Source organism: Cydia amplana, chromosome 13 (genome assembly GCF_948474715.1).
Source record: "Cydia amplana chromosome 13, ilCydAmpl1.1, whole genome shotgun sequence".
In the NCBI taxonomy this organism is placed as follows: Eukaryota; Metazoa; Arthropoda; class Insecta; order Lepidoptera; family Tortricidae; genus Cydia; species Cydia amplana.
Window position 1 is genome coordinate 10,765,168 of NC_086081.1, and position 18,955 is coordinate 10,784,122.

Sequence of the window (18,955 nt, forward strand, 5' to 3'; positions counted from 1 at the left end):
CTTGTAAGCCCAATCTTAATTATTATAACCTACACTGTATACCTGCCGTTAAATTTAAATATCGATGTTCAAATGACAATATTAGTTATTATGTTTTACTTACTTATAGATAATGTACGTTTAATTATATATTATTTTCTGTGATATACTTCTTCCTTCAAAACTAGATTTGTTCAAGATTTTAAGATTATTTTGTTACTGTCATACAATCAACTATTTTATGTTCATGAGGGTTATAAATAAAATTGTACATGAAATTGTAGTATTTTTATTACGATTGGTTCTCGTAAATCAAAGTTATGGATGTCTGAAGCAAAGGAGATTACGTAAAACTCGATTTGGAAGCTACCTTGTGTGGCGAACCTTGAGTTCTCTTATCTTCGTAGAGAGTTATAGTGCAGCGCGTACATGGGTTAAAATATGAGCAGTTTGCATATTCGATATTACCTAAGGTAATGTTTTTATATTTCGCAAGAGTAAAAATACATTTGAGATTTACGACAAAAAATCTCGGGTTATTCTCACTAGTTACCACCAAATTGTTACCAGTGGTAACTACTGGGAATTTTTTCCCCACCTTTTACCACTGGTAACTACTGGGAAAAATTATTCCCAGTAGTTACCACCAAGTTGGTTTAGTTTTATTTTGTTAAGAGTTAAATACTAATAAAAACAGTATAAAATAGTATAGTATAAATATAGAGTGATTTAATAAACAATTATGAGTCGATTAGTGTTTTAGTAAACTGCCTTAAACGTGACCATGAATGTTGAAACAGTTTAACCGGTACTAGTACAAAAACTATAAAATATGTACAATGCCTCAAGGGCCTATTTTAGATTTAAGCTAGTTTTTAATTTCTTTTAGTAATACACTGTATATATCTTGTTTGTAAAAAAAAAAAATATGTAAGATAAATTTAATAATCCATTTAGATTATTTTTCAAGTGATTTTATTAGGTAATTCAAAATCACTATATATTTATACTATACTATTTTTATACTGTTTTTATTAGTATTTAACTCTAACAAAATTTTGGTGGTAACTACTGGGAATAAAAATTCCCAGTAGATACCACTAAACCGAGTTGGTGGTAACTACTGGGAATAATTTTTCCCAGTAGTTACCAGTGGTAAAAGGTGGGAAAAATATTCCCAGTAGTTACCACTGGTATCAACTTGGTGGTAACTAGTGGGAATAACCCAAAATCTCTAACGCCTAGTGAGTATTACTTTTGTTCTCTAGGCACCCACAAATCAAAAATTGCCAAGATAAATGCAATTCTGATTTTTCAGAATAAAGATTCAAAGCACAGTGGATAGTAATATATAAAAGGCCAAAACCCTTAATAAAGAAGATGAAAAACTAAGTAGCCAAAATAAAACTCGGTTAAACATATAAAACATCACTAAGTTTCACACTGAAAGCATTTATTTTCAGTGTTCTCTAGTATACACTCAGCTTTTCAAACTTAATTGCAATCCTCTAAGAGTCTAAGCATAACCCAAGGTCGGTGTTACAATGTCGAACAACAATTTGAAAGTTGTCCTACAAGGGCTTAAGCGCTACGTCCACGGAGGATGGCACCGACGTCTCCGACCATCGATTAAGTTTCCAACCCCTGCAGTAAACAGTTCCCCAAATGCTCTTCACGAGGCAACATGCTACGGAAGAAATACCATTTGTTTACCAAATTAAAAACTGCTGTTAAAATGAAATAACATAAAAAAACATATACAAGCTATATCTATTTCAAAATGGCAATAACGCCGGCCAATGTCAATAAGAAATGGATAAGCGAAGAGACAAGTGAAGAGGAAGAATTGTTTCACCACTGCAGAGAAATGGAGACGGTGTGTTACGCCATGACAAAAGTGATTATAGGTGCGGACAACAAATGGAAGGGTCCCAAAGGCAGCAGCATTCCGCATTCGCTGTCCAATAGGAGTTATATTACCGGGCTGGTTAATATACAGGCAAGTACACGTACTAAGTAATTGAATGCATTGTTTGGTTTAATACACAGGCGAGTACTAATTGAGTTCATTGCATTTGCTTGATAATTTTGGAAATGGCAAATCTCTATTATTAAAGTTTTCGTGTACCACCCCGCCTATGTATAATATATTCTTATTATAATGGCTTATTGTGGATATTAAACTTTCGTGAGACATATTTTCAAACTGTTTATACGACAACGGTTTCACTCACTTGAATTTTGAGTCGCTAAGGCTTATTGTGCATTGAGCGCTGTGTTTTAAAAATCGACTTTATTATGTTGATGTTAAGGTCGGATATGAAATGGGTCAAATCAGTCTGTTAAATTACTAACTAGAAGTTAACACATTCACGTAATGTTCCTTCATCTCTAATCACGTAAAGAGTAACTTATAGGTATTAATCTGTTTACCTATTTATTCCAGGTACTAGACCAAATTATAGAATACCTCTCAAAAATAGTAAAATCATTCTACAAGCTAAATCCCAAACTTGCTCGTATGAAGAAAGAGAACCCCCTTCTACTAAGCAAGCATGACCACGTGTTCGACAAATTGTGCAGTGTGAGGTTCATAATGATGCAGGCGATGCATGGGCTCATCGTCACTATACTGAGTACTTGCTTGCATAGAGATGACTCGAGGAAGATGATCGAGTCTAGTTTGTGGTACGTTTCTTACTTAAGTAAATTTTTTGTTCCGAGAAATTTTTGGTTATTAGTCCTTAAAACTACATATTTTAAGTAGTAAGCTCCGTAAACGTATTTTTGAATAAGATGTCGCTTCCTTGTGGCCTGTCAGGCTACCGACTTCCAAGTAGAAATTTCTATGCGAAAAAAGCTTCTCCGTTCAGTTTTAAGTTTTTTAAACATTTTACATGTAATTTTAATTTTTAACACGCATAAACGTATGCGAACGATGCTATTGCTGATGCTGCTTAAGATTTTCTGGCTATGGATGAGTTCTTGGTGGCTCAGATGGCAGAGCGCTGGAGTATCGCTCCAGAGGCCGTGAGTTCAAGTCTCACCCAAGACAGTAATTATTCCACTTTAAAATTTTACATGTATTTTAATAGTAGTTTATGCAACAGTGATATAATAAGGGTTCTTAAAATTCAAGGGTCGAAGTTACAAAACGAGACGTAGTCGAGTTTTGTAAAAAAAGACCCGAGAATTTTAAGAACCAATTATGAGCTGTTGCATACATTACTTTTTCTATGACAGCTGCAGCAAAAAAAAAAAAAAAAAGAGTTATTATTAAAAAAAAAGAGTTATTATTTAAAAAAAATTGAGTTATTATTTAAAAAAAAGAGTTATTATTGTAAATGAAAACATACCTCTTTCAATCAAGATGATCGGAACTTGTATCTTTAAAAAAAATAAAGCAGTTGTATTATACTCATAAGATGACTGCTAGCAGTCATCTTATGAGCCTATAGACAAATCATTCAAATGACATTGCTTTAGATATCACTGTCAGTCATTTAATTGACACATTTAAGTGCTGGAGTAGAAAAATGTATGTTTAAGTAGTGTTTGACAACATTTTTAGCCATTGCAAGTTGTAGCAACGACGCCTTTCATAGTTCTTAAAAATGTAAAGCTTACAGTTTAGTAAAATTAAAACTAATTGGTTATGTTGCAGCTTAGTTTCTATATACAACCAAATGATAGGTCTGAGCTACAAAAAGTTCTCATCAAGATTCAGCATCTGCAGCAACACGTACCCGAACACAATAAGTGAAACCAAGGCCATTACGCTCACCAAAATTGTACAAGTAAGTTTGCAATCAATCTGAATACGAGTATATCTACAAAGAGATGGTGTTTCCAGCTTTCCATATAGCAAAGTTCACCCTAATTGAAACTTGCAATTCTTCAGTATTTTTGCCACCCAAATCAGCATTGTGGTTCAGCATTCTGAAGTTGATGATTTCTACTACTACCTACCTACTCTTAAGAGCCCATCAATGCGTCCAAAGTTAAAACGGCCGTTTTTGTTTTGAGTTCATAGATTGACGAATCCAGCAACATAGAAACTAATTTGATGTATTCAAAAGGTACTTTAATACAAGATACAGTACGTAGCGGCCCCCTTTTTTTAAATATCTTTCGTTAAATTGAAATAATCACGATTATTTAGCAGTGGCGCTAGTGTGCACGTTGATGGGCTCTTAAAATTTGACGACCTCGTCCCTACGTTGTACATGGTAATCTAGATAGAGTGAATTAGTAGGTCAAAATACCCGTAGACGTCTTGGAGGATACAACTAAACGGAGTAGCCATTAACAGGCTTTCCCCTCTGTCGAAAATAGGCGGCCAACGGTCATACACAATGTATGGACTGACGTTTATCTGACATGGCTATTTTTATGTTACGCATACATTTGACGTTCCCCTCCCCCGCAAAAATCGGCAGACTGTTTTGTACAGAAAATTACAGACATGGCGTCTCCGTTTGATTATATCCTCCAAGGTAGACGTAGACCACTTATTCGGCTTTCGAATTATTTTGAGCCTTTTTCTAACATTATCTGAAAATTATTATGAATTATGTTATAGGTACTGGCTAAAAGCCGTGTAGAGATCGATTGTCACCGGCTGATCAACTGTCTGGTCAAGATGTACAAGCCAGAAGTCGACTCCGACAATGACTCTGGCGCCAGCACCGCAGAGAGCTTGGAGATATATCAGTAAGGATTATACCAAAATGTACCTTATACCTTACACATAAGATCTAAGCAATGTTTAAATATACTACTTATCAAAGAAAGAATAGATGAAGGAAGTAGAATGTTAACATCTTATGTTATCATCCTCTTTTAATCCCAATTTAATGGACTCGTCTATATAATAGCAAAGATATTAGGAACCGTGCGCGTTGGAGGATCTGCCATCTTGAGGCCTGATTTGGAAACATAAACATGTACATTGCCAAAGCAACTACTGCCATCTACCTTTCTCGTACGTTTTCTTGTGCATAGTAGGTTCTGCCATCTTGTGGGCTACATCGGAAGCATGAACTTCACATTTACGCCTCGCGCCAAAAATCTGACGGCTCCTATAGTTCATGCACGCTCCCTCAAAATGCAATCGTTAGCAGAAAAGTATGCAAGTGGTTAACCAGCAAGACTCCCACCGAGTGGGCCGATTAGATATATATCCTATGCCAGCATTAACCGTCTTTCAGCTTATATGATACTGATAATGTATTACCTCCGTGAGGCAATCCCAATCTGTAGCATCACTCAAGGAGAGGCTTAAAAAATTGTGGCTTTCCGATACATAAGTAGTTCGGTTTTCCTCGATTAGTACTTCTTTAGTTTCCTTTACTTTTCTGGTTCGATCTCATATCTATTTGTTTTATGATATATATTGAGTATTTATTTATTTATTTAATTTAGGTTATATTTATATATGTACGCTTTATTTTTATTTATTTAAGTATTTCTATTTATGTTTATGTATATTATTTGTAACAATGTGTATTCAAAACTTGCATTTCATTAACTTTAGTGATTGTACACTATTGTTTTGTTTGTCATTCATCGTTACTTCTGTTTTGTTTTATTCGTTTCCTCAAAGGTTAACTGGAAGAGATCCCATACAGGGATAAGTTCGCCTTTGTTGTATTTAATTTACTCTGTAACTATGTTTCTCGTGTTTTTATTTCTATGTGCAATAAAGTATATACATACATACATACATACATACCTTTTGTATGGCACAATTTTCCCCTGTCGCTTTCAGTACCCTAACAAAACACATCACCCCACCAACATCGTCCATGTCTCGAGAGCTGACCGTAGACAAACGGCGTGAGTCCTTCATAGAGCACAAGAAATCCAAAATGAAGCAAGCCCAGAGCCTCATAGAACTTAAGAAGGAGCAGAACAAGATGATCACGGAGGTTCTGTCTCAGAACTCGGACTGTGAGATAGCGTATACGTCGTTGTTAACTAACCAGTGTGTTTTGGAGAATATTTTTAATTCTGATGGTGAGAAATTGTTTTTACTTAATACCTCTCGGTCTTCGGGTTGGATGCAGATCCGAACTCCGCCCCGCTGTGTGAGCGAGACAGCATTTGTGTAAGTATATAGCGATGTCCCGCTCGCATACTGGGGTGCGGATCCGCATCAGTGTGATACCGTAAAAGTATAAAACTTTGCACTTTAACATAACTTTGCCCACCGCTCCACAGTTCAGTAAAAGCGAAATAACTTGAAAGTTAAAAGTAGTTACAGATGTCAGATACACTTTCTGAAGAAAGGTAAAGTTTTATACTTTTACGGGAACCGAGTAATATGTATTTATAACCAACCGAGTATAAAAAAAAATAGTCTTTCTTTGCAATAAATGCCCTTACCCACCGGAATTTGAACACGGGACCATCGGCTTCAGGCAGGGTCACGATAGTTCGTTTTTTTAGCATTAGAAAAAAGGTAAACAATCTTGACGTGTCTTTTAATTGAAAAACATGTTTTAAAAATAAGTTACGGTAAATATGTAACAATTATGAATCTAATACGGTCATTTATATTCTTCTGCTTTCATAAGTATAAGTTACTGATTTTTAAAAAGCGTTTTTAATTAAAAGACATGTCAAGATCGCTTACCTTCTTTCTAATGCTAAAAAAACGAACTATACCCACTAGGCCAGACAGGTCGTCATTATCTAGGTACCTACATGGATTTGTATCTCATATGACCTAACATCCTAACATTTTTTGTAATGTTTTCAGAAAATGTAAATAGCATTCTACAGAGTGAAGAAATGTACATAGAAATCCTCTTAGACACGGTTGCAAATATGGCCCCCACATTACTAGGAAATAATGGAGTTAAGAAATTCAAGTCAGGTACTTACAATACTTATGAGCGTTCGCGTCAAGTCGCCATCAGATAGGTACCTCACGGTCAAGATATTTACCCAAAAATATCTGCATTTTAACACATTCAGTGCCGAAAGCCCGACTATCGGGTATTTTATGATTTCGTTCCCAGGCCGGACGACCCGATAGTCGGGAACGTGGTACTACAGCTTTATATGACGAAATTTTTGTGGCCTGGCGCGGATGTTTTGTTTGGCTGGGTGGCAATGAATGTGTAAAAGTCTTGAAAAATAGAGTCCACGTTTATGTACCTTGGCCGCTCGGCTATATTTGATGGTGACTACACTCGACTTCTAGAATCTAGAAATAATCATTCAGTTGCCAGCACAACTAACTATTCGTTAATCTTATTGCATGGATATAACGGCCAATTAAGAGTGTTGCTGTTAATAACTTACTTTCTGCCAAGTAAATAATTTTAGAACCTTGTCGTTTTATAAAAAAAAACTCTGCTTTAAACGATGGGTATTCTTTGGAGTTTTTTACGAAGTAGGTAATCTAATCATCTACTTAATTATTGTAATGACATAATTATTATGTTACAGTTGTTTTCCAGCAGTTTCGTGTAAATCACATTACATGCCTGTTGAAGCTTTGTCACATAACATTGTAATTGTATTATATCACGCTATAGCCTAGAACTATAAATATCACAGCATATTTTCTAGTCTCCTAGCGCAGGCTCTGACCAAGTTATGACTCTTTGTAAATAGGGAGTATTACTGCAATATTTTGCCCGCCAGAGTGCAGCACTAGCACCTTTAGTAAACCATAGAGTAACTTATACTGTACCTTAAACTGTTTTTTTTGACAAGTTTTCACAAACAATCAAATATGACATTGATACAAAGGGCCTCCCGGGAAACGCGAAATCGAAACTCGGCTAACTGCCTGTTTATCGCTCGAATATGCAAGAGTGATAAGGTTAGATAAAAAAATATCGACTCTCTCGTTTGCGGAAGACCCTTAGATTGTGACTTATTGTGGGAGTGGTGCCCCCTACGCAGAGTTTCGCGTAATATTCCCTATTGTACAGAGTTCTATTTAAGTTCGCGAGATTTGATACCCACTCGGTCACTAAATAGTGTACATATGGTTGCAGGTACTCTTAGAACAATGTTTGCGGTTCATTTCAGGTCGCGTACAAGCAAGTAAAAAATCAGCAAAGAAGGTGACAGAGTATTACCAAAATATTTTATGGGCCGATGTCGGTAGCTGTCTAGAACACATTGTATTGTGGTGGTCATCATTCCCCTTAGCTACAAGGTAACATAATAGACCTTCGATTTTATATTGTATCGTGATACAATTTTGATTACTATAATGTAGGTATATACTTCTTACAGATCCCCAAACACAAGTCAAAATCTACGTGAATGGCTTTTCGCTACATTTAAATCTAGTAGTAAGTATGGCATTTAAGTTAACATATACAACACTCCACCAACATCAAATTTGAGAGACCTTTTTGTAGATAGGGGCCTGTGCTCAGCAAGTAGGGCCACAGAATAAATAATAGTACTAAGTACAGAAGACTCACTCTCTAACAAAACGCGTCTGATACGATCAGCACAGATATGGCCGCTAGGTGGCGACAGCGCCACGCGCGGCTTATGGCTTTCCCCAAAATTGGGGCCGAACGGATGTACTTTTAGCTACCTGTAGCAAAGCGACGAAATCGCGGAGTGAGACACGCCTGGTAGGGCGTATATATCTATAACGGTTGCAAAACTTATAATTTTCAGATACTCCCGAGTTAGTATTGGCTGCGTTAAGGATTCTTGCTGACGCATTAGGCTGCCATGTAACCTCTACTTCGTGGGACAAACATTTTAGGTAAATTATGTTTTATTCGGATTAAATGTCCGTGACTGTATTACCTACCTAGTCATACTAAACACGTATCTTTACATTTCAGCGCCACCTTAACGACAGATTTGACTGTAACATCTCTAAAACAATACCCTGATCTCTCCATCAATGTAACAGAAGTAAGTATTATAATAATAGGAAATAAATGTATTATTTTATTGCCTGCCTCGTTACTACTACGGATTCGCTCACCCTCGGCTGTCTATAAAATTTTCGTCGCCGTCTCAGTAGACGAATCAGTATTCCCGAACTCTACTGTGGTACTGCTGATGAATTATTAACTTACACAATTTTGACCAGGTCACTTATCCCTCCCTAATAAGGGCTCAGTTAGACGGCGCGCGAACTTGTATACGATTTTAGTTACATTGCGGACCATTGAGGTTACATCAATTCAGCCGACCGATCAAATGACGCAATGTAATGATCTCGCACCGTCTAAATCAACCATAACGCATGCCAAGTACCTTCCATGCTCGCTAGACTGTACCACTTGAGCAGTGGTAAAACATGTACAGTTGAGTGATATAACATAGAAATATAATATCAATTCAGGTCACAGCATCAGGAGCCAAATTCGCTCTTATGCTACAAGATCTTGTCATATTGAATAACCAGTGCGAAGTGACGTGGGATTACATACTGGGCGCGCCGTTGGAAGACCTGCCGCTTGTGGAGCAAATACCCATTTTGCATAGACTTGGTAAGTGATATTGTATACATAACCTATTACCTGAACTTTACCTAATAAATACATAATAGCAGAGAAGTTTAACGCCTTCCAAACCGGATCTCATAGGTTCGAAAGAGTATTTTGAAGTATATAAATTCGATTTGATATTTTATAAGTTTCCCTTCCGTCAAGGCAACCATATAGTAACAAAACCTACATATGTATGCTGTGAAATGACAAGTTTATCCAGTAGAGTTTTATTTTCTTATACTTATAGGCTTATACTTGTAGGTGTAGACTGTATATAAATATACAATATAACCTATTTCATTGTGTTTAGATCACTCTATCCACACATACCGACTGTGGTGTCTCGCGGAAACGCGTCGCCTCGCCAACCAATGGCAAATGGACGACTTCTTCAGAATAACCCAGAAGGACATGCAGGTGTGCATGGAACAGCTGGTTAATCTACGGTTTGCAGATCATACCGCTACTATAGAGTCAGGTGAGCCACTTGTATTGGCAACCATCTCGAGATAAACAACTTATTCCGATAACTATTAAAATCTTTCCTTATAAAAAGGGCGTACTACATAAAACAGAAAGTCAATCCACGATTCGCTGGTCATCTGGTAAGACACATAACGGGTTGCCTACCATTATTACATTGACGATTTAAAAACAAATAATTCCAGAAATCATTTCTAAAAACCATGTTTTATTACAGGTAAAATCGGCGTGCACGAAAACGTTTGTGCAAAAATGAGAGAAAAACTGGTTTCTGAAGTAAAAGTCAACACACAGAAATTAAAGGTCAGGATTGTGACATTTTCAGATAATGTATCGTATTATCAACTCTTGCAATGCTCTTTCTTTTTTTCCTTTAAACGTTGCGCTTAATACGGCTGCCGAGTTGGTTGTAATTTCAGCAGGTATCTATTTGCTAGTGTGTTTAACATACATTTAACTCTTAATCCAGGAAGCAACTGAGGAAATCACTTCAGTGTTAGCATCAGTTTGTGCGACTACAAGCTTGGCGCATCTCACGATGATCTTCCCAAGCAACGCAGAGTGGCGACGCGTGTCGCACCCACCTACTGCTGAGCGCTCCATCTACGTTCACGAATTATTAGGTAACATATCCACATATCATCGTAGGTGTTATATTTTGCTACTTTTCAACCCATTTAACATCCAAAATTACCAGCTGGCATTTTTTCTGTAGATCTGCACCAACAAATCGGCCGACTTTAGATGGAGTTTCTTCTAGCGCTCTCTACCTGTCTATTAACCGATATTACTTACAATATCTGGGTGACCGAGCTTCGCTCGGAAAACATATAAAAACTCGAAAATGCGCGTTTTCCCAGAGATAAGACCTAGATCGATTTTTCGCCCCCAAAAACCCCCATAATATAGTAAATTTCATCGAAATCGTTAGAGCCGTTTCCGTGATCCCCGAAATATATATATATATATATAAATAAATAAATAAACAAGAATTGCTCGTTTAAAGGTATTAGATAACAGTATCAAAACAAGCCTGTGAATTATGTAGTATAGGTATATGTAGGTAGCTTGGCGGACTAAAGCCGAAAGGCGTCTTGTCTCGCACTCTACACCCCGTAACTATACTCAAACCGGATTCTAAAATGGTTAAAAAAATACGGAATCCCTTTTTTCGTTTCAGATAAAATGATGTTACCGGTGGTCAAGGCGACGGAAGACATTACGACATTGAACATGATTCTACGAATCATGGGCGAGTCGTGGCTTCATCACATTTACATGGCCAAAGTCAAGTTTAGGTAATATACCAACATAATTTTTATTTTTACATATTTTATTTTCAAAGGATCACGAGTATATTATAAGTATACTGACAGGTAGGTATTTCTTCATAAAAATATCTGACACTATCTTCGTTATAGAGCTATCTAATACTTAACCTCTTGGACGCCAATGACCGATATATCCGCACCGTAGGTTCAACGCCAAAGACGGATTAATCGGTCACATAACAGAGCAACATAGACCTACGTGCATATGCATAAAGTTCAATTTCAGTTTTGACACTTTGGTGACGTGGCGTCAGCGTGACAGCTTTTGTGTTTGACACGGCGTCGAAAAGGTTAAATAACATTTCATATATTTTGTTATCTGTCTAACTTTGTTATTGTACTTTTTCAGCAAAGACGCGGCATCGCAACTTTTGGCGGATTTCAACGAAGTCCGCAACTGGTTGACGGAGTGCAAACACCTCACCGCCGCGGCCAGGAAACAGATGTTGCAGAATGAAGTGTTGAGGTATACTCGTTTTCAGCAACACAACTTAAAAATCAGCACTGGGTATCTTAATGCGAGAGAACAAGGAAATAAATGTATGAGAATAAATGAAAAATAAGTTTAAAATAGTAAATTACTGTCGACTGTACTAAAATAAGGACGCTAAGCACAAGGAATTTGGTACATTGACCCGCCGATTGATCTCTATCGCACGCGCGTAATTATATTATATTGGTGTCCCGTCCATGATACCGTAATTTGTATGAACTTGCACAGTTTCAAAACGGTACGGCTATTAGGTATATGTAGGTTAAAATCAACTTGCAAGATTTTGTTACAAGATAAGTTAATATAGACCTTACTGTCTTGTCAATAAAGTCGTATATATAAGTGGTTATAATTGTAATCGCTGTAGGAGGTGCGAAGGCGTGGGTCGCCTGTTGCTACACGCGCCCGGAGACCTCATTTCCATGCAAGACTCCACCATGCAGTCCGCGAGACGACGGAAAGACGGTTAGCTTATGTACCATTCATTCACAGGCACAGACAAGACATCCTCCAGACTGAGCATAGTAGCGCTGCCACAAATATACGGTAGTTTTACTCCATCTTCGAGTCAAAGTGTCTTTATAGTCAATAGTCAAAATATACTTTATTCATGTAGGCCTAGCAACAAGCACTTATGAATCGTAACATACTTATAAATTATCTTAAGCTAATTATCAGAGCAATTTATTGATGTTATTATTCCATAAGAATATTGGATTATTATACAAATCAAATTAAACACAAATTAAATTAAATTAAGAATTTCACAAAAGGATCGTCAAACATGAAAAAAAAATTGTATAAAAAATACTAGTCTAGGATGTTTCTAGAATAAAATCTAAATGTCAAATAAATAAATAAAAAACACAAAAGATGTATGTACATCGGAATATCAATTTCAATTTTAATTTCTTTGTGTGACGTCCGTGTCTTTGAACGGACCAATCACGGCACGGGACTCGCTCACCTCGTCCCCCGCACCCCAGGATTTTTGGCAGCATCGGTTTCATGAAATAATTGCTCTGAACTCCGTCTAGAGGATTCCTAGTTTAATGTCAAAGGTAATATTGACATCAAACAGTCGGTGTCGTGGATTGATAGGAATTTGAACCTTCTACAAAGTAGTTAGGTTTCATATTTAATTGATAGCGCCGCGTCTCAATTGTTGCTCTCATTTAAATATGAAATCTAACTACTATGTAGAAGATTAAATTTCATGTGATGATTTGATTAGACAACGTCACAGAATAAATAATAGTACTAGGTATAGAAGACTCACCCTCTAACAAGTCTAACAAAACGCGTCTGTTACGATCATGACAGATATGGCCGCTAGGTGGCGACAGCGCCACGCGCGGCTTATGGCTAACCACCAAAATTGGTGTGGAACGGATGTACTTTTAGCTACCTGTAGCAAAGCGACGAAATCGCGGAGTGAGACACGCCTGACGACGTGCACAAGACTGATGAGAATTTTACCTACATACATACATACTTTACTTAATTTCTTTGCGTTATTTTTGAGCAAGTCAATGTCAAACGTCTAGCATTCTAGAGTTAAATTTTAACGTGAACTTTTTTTAAGTTGAAGTCAAAAATGTCAAGATCTGTGCGAGAGGATTTGTTTGGCTTGAGAAGTACGAGTAGACTACCGTTTTTCTTACAACTTTTTTTCTTCAGATAACGAAGCCCCAGAGCAGCTGATGCCAGCGGAGATGTACGTGCCGAACCAGAAGCAGTGGCTCACGTTGCGCGCCAACAGGCTCAAAGGCTCGCTCGCCTTTACTTTGTGCTGTGTTGTCTTATCATAAACTATATATGTTAATGTACTAAAACTCAATACAATAATTCCCGCCACTTTGTTCTTTCATTATCAGACTAAAAAATACTTCCTCTCGAGTCCCATGGACGCGATATCGAGTCTGCAATGAGATTTAACCTTTTGGACGCCAATGACCGATATATCCGTACCGTAGGACCTACGGTGCGGATATATCCCACATTGGCTTCCAAAAGGTTAGGACGTTGTTTGGCTGCCAAATTTTAAGCACAAAAAATAAATAAATACCTAACGAACTTTTTGCTCGAAACCAACACACCCGTCACAACTCTATTCCATAGATCCTAACCACCAAACCCACCGACCACCATAACCACCGACGTTGTATTAAAAGAAAAAAAAGCGGCCAAGTGCGAGTCGGACTCGCCCATGAAGGGTTCCGTATTTAGGCGATTTATGACGTATTAAAAAAAAACTACTTACTAGATCTCGTTCAAACCAATTTTCGGTGGAAGTTTACATGGTAATGTACATCATATATTTTTTTTAGTTTTATCATTCTCTTATTTTAGAAGTTACAGGGGGGGGGGGGACACACATTTTACCACTTTGGAAGTGTCTCTCGCGCAAACTATTCAGTTTAGAAAAAAATGATATTAGAAACCTCAATATCATTTTTGAAGACCTATCCATAGATACCCCACACGTATGGGTTTGATGAAAAAAAAATTTTTGAGTTTCAGTTCGAAGTATGGGGAACCCCAAAAATTTATTGTTTTTTTTCTATTTTTGTGTGAAAATCTTAATGCGGTTCACAGAATACATCTACTTACCAAGTTTCAACAGTATAGTTCTTATAGTTTCGGAGAAAAGTGGCTGTGACATACGGACGGACAGACAGACGGACAGACAGACAGACAGACAGACAGACATGACGAATCTATAAGGGTTCCGTTTTTTGCCATTTGGCTACGGAACCCTAAAAATCAGGAAATAAACTTGCCTATTAAAAAGACTAGGGTTGTTTCAATATATTTTATTTCAATTTACACATTTAGCTTTTGCAATCACTTACAATATAATTATTGGAAACGATTTAGCAATCTTATGATTCATAAATTACCGACAGATTTTATGTCAATATCGAAAATGATGATTTAAATTATATTGTACATTATATGAACCGTGTTGGTAGTCAATTAATTGCATCTAGAAAATGACGTCAAACTTAAACAAACATATTTCCTTATTAAATAAACATAATACCTTATAACCTATAGTTTACAATCAGCTAAAAAAATATTTAAGCAACAATTCTTCAAGGACTATCAAATGATTATACAATAATTAGCTTCCTTTCTCAGTCTTTACCATGGTCACACACAACGTGACACAACCATAAAAAAGATTCTCCGACAAAATTAGCGGTTCAAAATAAAGGACCCCTTACATGGTACGATTTTGGCCTAAAAATCATGATATCGCGATACTTGCCAGGCGATTTTAGTGCAAAGCTGTTGACGCATGTACTAAAAAAAACTCGCCTATAAATTATACATTATGGATCCATTCAATCATCGAAGACGAGGCGATTTATGGCCTTTCGTGGTGCAATATCGTGCGTATTCATTATTATATTTTACGAAAATCGTATTCTCAAAGTGAAAAACTCGTACCATGTAATAATCCTATCTAGGTTAAGCTTTGGATTCCTCCGAAAACGGTGCCGTCATATTACGGCCGCTATATAGCGTTGACTGACGTCACTAGAACGTTGTCTATGTAAACAAGATGGCGCGGTTTCCTAGACGGCGTTACGTTACGTTGATTGTCAACGTAACGTAAGATGACGGCCGTCATGACGGAGTCGATAGTTTCGTGAACGTTTTATTAGATAGCGGTGACGCCATTTTGAATAAATGACACGAGATTTGAATAAATGATTCCGTACTACGATTATTTTCCTCTTCTGATGATATTTCATCCTCCAAGTAAATTATAGATGATCAAGCAAATCTTGTCAGTAGGAAAAGGCGCGAAATTCAAATTTTCTATGGGACGTTATCCCATCGCGCCTATATTTTTCAAATTTGCCGCTTTGACCTTGGTGGATGACGGTGTGTTATGACGCCGTGGTACTTTACACATGTCGCCACCGTAAAGACGGCCGTCTTTTGCGGCCGCTATATGACGGCACCGTTTTCAGAGGAATCCAAAGCTTTACCAACGACCCTTTAGGGCAAATATATTTTCCTACTTAACATAAAACATTCACTCTTCATCCGAGTCCGATTGCCGACACTTCTCTTTCAGCTTGTCATATTCATTCCTCCTTATCAAATCCTCTTTAATTTTCTCCATATCACTAACTAAGCTACTAACTTGCACGTTCTCCAACTGACTTGAACGTTCTTGACTGATCGATTCAGCGTCGCTATCGAGCCCGGAGTCATCGTCTGACTTCGGCTCGCTCTTTTCCTCGTCCTCGGAAAGAGAGAGAGCGCTGCTGTCTTCAGATTCGGATTCGGATGGCTTGTCGAGTCTGTAGGCTTTCGGTACGCGATCCTCGAGTCGTTTACGCTTGTGGGACGCGGCACCCTCTTGGGGGCTGTCCGATCTCTTCTTACGTTTCATGCTTTTCGCTATAACTCTCTTCTGATGATCCAGTTGAGGAAAGAGCTCTGAAATTAAACGATTATTATGTAATACCATTGATATTGTGTTTATCTCTGGACTTGAATTCACAGGGGTCTGCCTGTAGTCTAAACAGTGAAATAACTTCATTCCATACGACTGCGCGTACGCTTTTGTAAATTAAATTATAGTAAAATAAACATTGTGGACAGAGCACAAGTCCTTTCTCAATCCAATACTCTAGATGGCAGAAGTAGAGATGACAGAAGAAATAACTCGAAACCAAGATAAATTCCTAATCAAGCCAATCCAGCGAAATACGTTGAATAGGACAGGATTCGAGCTTAGACAACACTTAACAAAGATTTGCGACGGTCTCCATCAAAATGGTACCACTTTTTCTGGTGCGTCTTATAAGAAACCGAAGTGTTACCTTTTGACTGAGAAGACACATTAAATTTAATATGAAGCCTTGCCTATCAACCATTTTGTTAAAGCCGAGACCTGAGAAGTAATTTCAGATGAAAAATTATTGCAAAATATTTTTTTCGGTCATTTAAAACGTTTGATTCTCTCCGCTGCACTTTTTGGCAAGTAAATAAGAAACCATAAGCAAAAATTTTAAAAAACTTGTTCTTCTCTTCTAATCTCTGTTTTATATAAAGACAAAAATTTTATACCAGATACTAAAATAGTAATAAAAATCTGGTTATTTACTAAAATTACCGTTCGTTTGCCTAATTTTGTTGTACTAATATACTAAATATTTGGCATATCAACAAATGTGTGGTGGGTGGTTTGAAAATGTGATGTCTACCCCAAACATTTTCATACACTTTTCGTTGGGTAGTTGCACAAATCTCTGTTTTGACATTTTTCTGCGACATCAGTTAGCCGCGACCATGACCAGTGAAACCTGTGTCGAAACGTCGGTAAATAAAGGTAACTGAATAAATTTCGCGTTAGAGTGTCTATAAATGTGAGTTAATATCAACAAAGCTTACATAATGTCAGAAACACAGGGGAATGAAGCGTTTGTAACCAACAAAAAACAAATAAACCTAATCTCAAAACTTACCATGGGCCTGCGCAAGCGCTTGCTCAGCCGCGTTCATCTCAGCTTCCTGTATGGAGTGTCCGCGCGCCGCCGCCAAGCGGGCGCCGCGGAAATACACGCCCACTGTGTATACGCGCGTGTTGGTCGGCCCGAGGCACTCGATCACCCTGTAACACGAACCAGATAATAATCAAACATTGCAGTATGAAGCGTTGAAGACGATACTATGTGTGTATCAGGATGGCGGGTGTACATCAACAAATGGAGCTGCGGTATACGTCAGGAGTTAGTGCTAGCAATGTGCCAAATGTGCGCCAAAATTGGAGCAATGTGCTCTTTAAACTCCAGAGATATTTAAGAAATAGATGACGCCCGCCATCCTGACGTCAGGTTGGCGGGTGCATTTCCAAATCCAGCCAACGGCTGCCTACTCAAGGGTGAAAGTACTGCCTAAGGTTAGTGCTCGCAATGTGCTTCCACATGTATGAAGCACAATCAAATTCAGAGAGCGGTTAAAGAGAAATATGGAATTGAATAAAAATATATATAGACGCCTGCTCATTTTAAATAGCAATATTACATCTTCATTGCAGGCAGTTCATCAGGCGCACACAAAACATGCAGGCGCTTTACACAAAAAGTTTTTTATTATATTTTTCCAATAGACGTGTTACTTATTGAACTTGTGAGAAACACGCAAAAAACTCGTTTAGGTACCGTAAAAACGAACACTCGGTAAAATATTTATATTACTCTACGACCAACTATTACGTACACACTACACACATTAAGTGTTACTATTGCTTGAAGCTACAACATTTTCTACAAATGCGTCTACGTTAACCCATTCCAAGCCAGCGACTCTGCGTATGTGGGTATTAGTCGAGTGTGCTCAGAGCATAAAAAGGTCAATAGCGCTGGCGGTACACCGCGAAAATCAGTAAAATCCTGCAAATGGTGTTAAAGGTATGAAAATCGGTACGATTGATCTTTAGGACATTTGAAACAACCATCACCATCGCCAAATCAGGTAACATTGCTAGTACATCTTCAGAGTGAGTCTTCTACTACAAGACAAACAGTAAGCCTGTCTGAAGTAGTCTGAACAAGCAAATGCGAATGCCACAACACCATCCCATAATCCTATACCATCGCCATTTTCAGGTTTATCATTCAGCTTCAGTGCTCCTTCCCCTGCATTTTTTACATATTTTCTGTGACTACTGACCTTTCGAAAACTTCTGCTCAATTTTGACAATTCCGGTAAATCGCTACATTTCCAATACAGTGTGAGAGGTTTTGATTGGACTGGCTTCTTTTTAGTCACAATTATAGTTTTAGTTTTTTTGATCGAGTAGCTACTGCAAGGGAAGGAATACTGAAACTGCAGAGTAGGATTAAAGATGATAAACCTGAAAATGGCGATGGTGTAGGATATAGGATTATGGGATGATGTTGGAGCATTTGCTTGTTCAGAGCGGCTTACTGTTTGTCTCGTAGTTGGAGACTCACTCTGAATGTACTAGCAATGTTATCTGATTTGGCGATGGTGGTGGTGGCATGCTGGTCATGGCTAGCAGTGGTCGCTGGGCTGAGGTCGATATCTGTTGTTTCATGATCGCTGTTTGATAACAGGTGTAGGTGCTCTAGAGAAGATGGTAAAGATGAAGGCAACTGCTGCTGTTTATTTCTGATCTGACCCAGGGGTCA

General features: G+C 37.7%; 2 protein-coding genes across 2 annotated transcripts in view; one reads left to right on the top strand and one right to left on the bottom strand.

Moving 5' to 3' along the window:
• Positions 1–1,589: 1,589 nt before the first annotated feature.
• On the top strand, positions 1,590–13,593 carry LOC134653546 (uncharacterized). Its single transcript, XM_063508926.1, has 18 exons — positions 1,590–1,978; positions 2,426–2,667; positions 3,644–3,776; positions 4,562–4,692; positions 5,750–5,997; positions 6,743–6,859; positions 8,029–8,158; positions 8,239–8,297; positions 8,638–8,728; positions 8,811–8,883; positions 9,320–9,467; positions 9,778–9,945; positions 10,168–10,253; positions 10,420–10,573; positions 11,131–11,248; positions 11,631–11,747; positions 12,142–12,239; positions 13,455–13,593. Exons 1-18 carry the CDS (start codon positions 1,760–1,762, stop codon positions 13,583–13,585), a joined length of 2,463 nt encoding a protein of 820 aa, XP_063364996.1. The 5' UTR covers positions 1,590–1,759; the 3' UTR covers positions 13,586–13,593.
• Positions 13,594–15,780: 2,187 nt separating this feature from the next.
• LOC134653599 (ribonuclease 3) overlaps positions 15,781–18,955 on the bottom strand; it is a 34,592-nt gene continuing 31,417 nt past the window's right edge. The window contains exons 18-19 of the mRNA XM_063508997.1: positions 17,267–17,412; positions 15,781–16,235 (exon numbers count right to left, since the gene is read on the bottom strand). Of these exons, the coding sequence (XP_063365067.1) occupies positions 15,826–16,235; positions 17,267–17,412 (556 nt within the window). The 3' untranslated portion in view covers positions 15,781–15,825. The remainder of the gene's footprint in view (positions 16,236–17,266; positions 17,413–18,955) is intronic.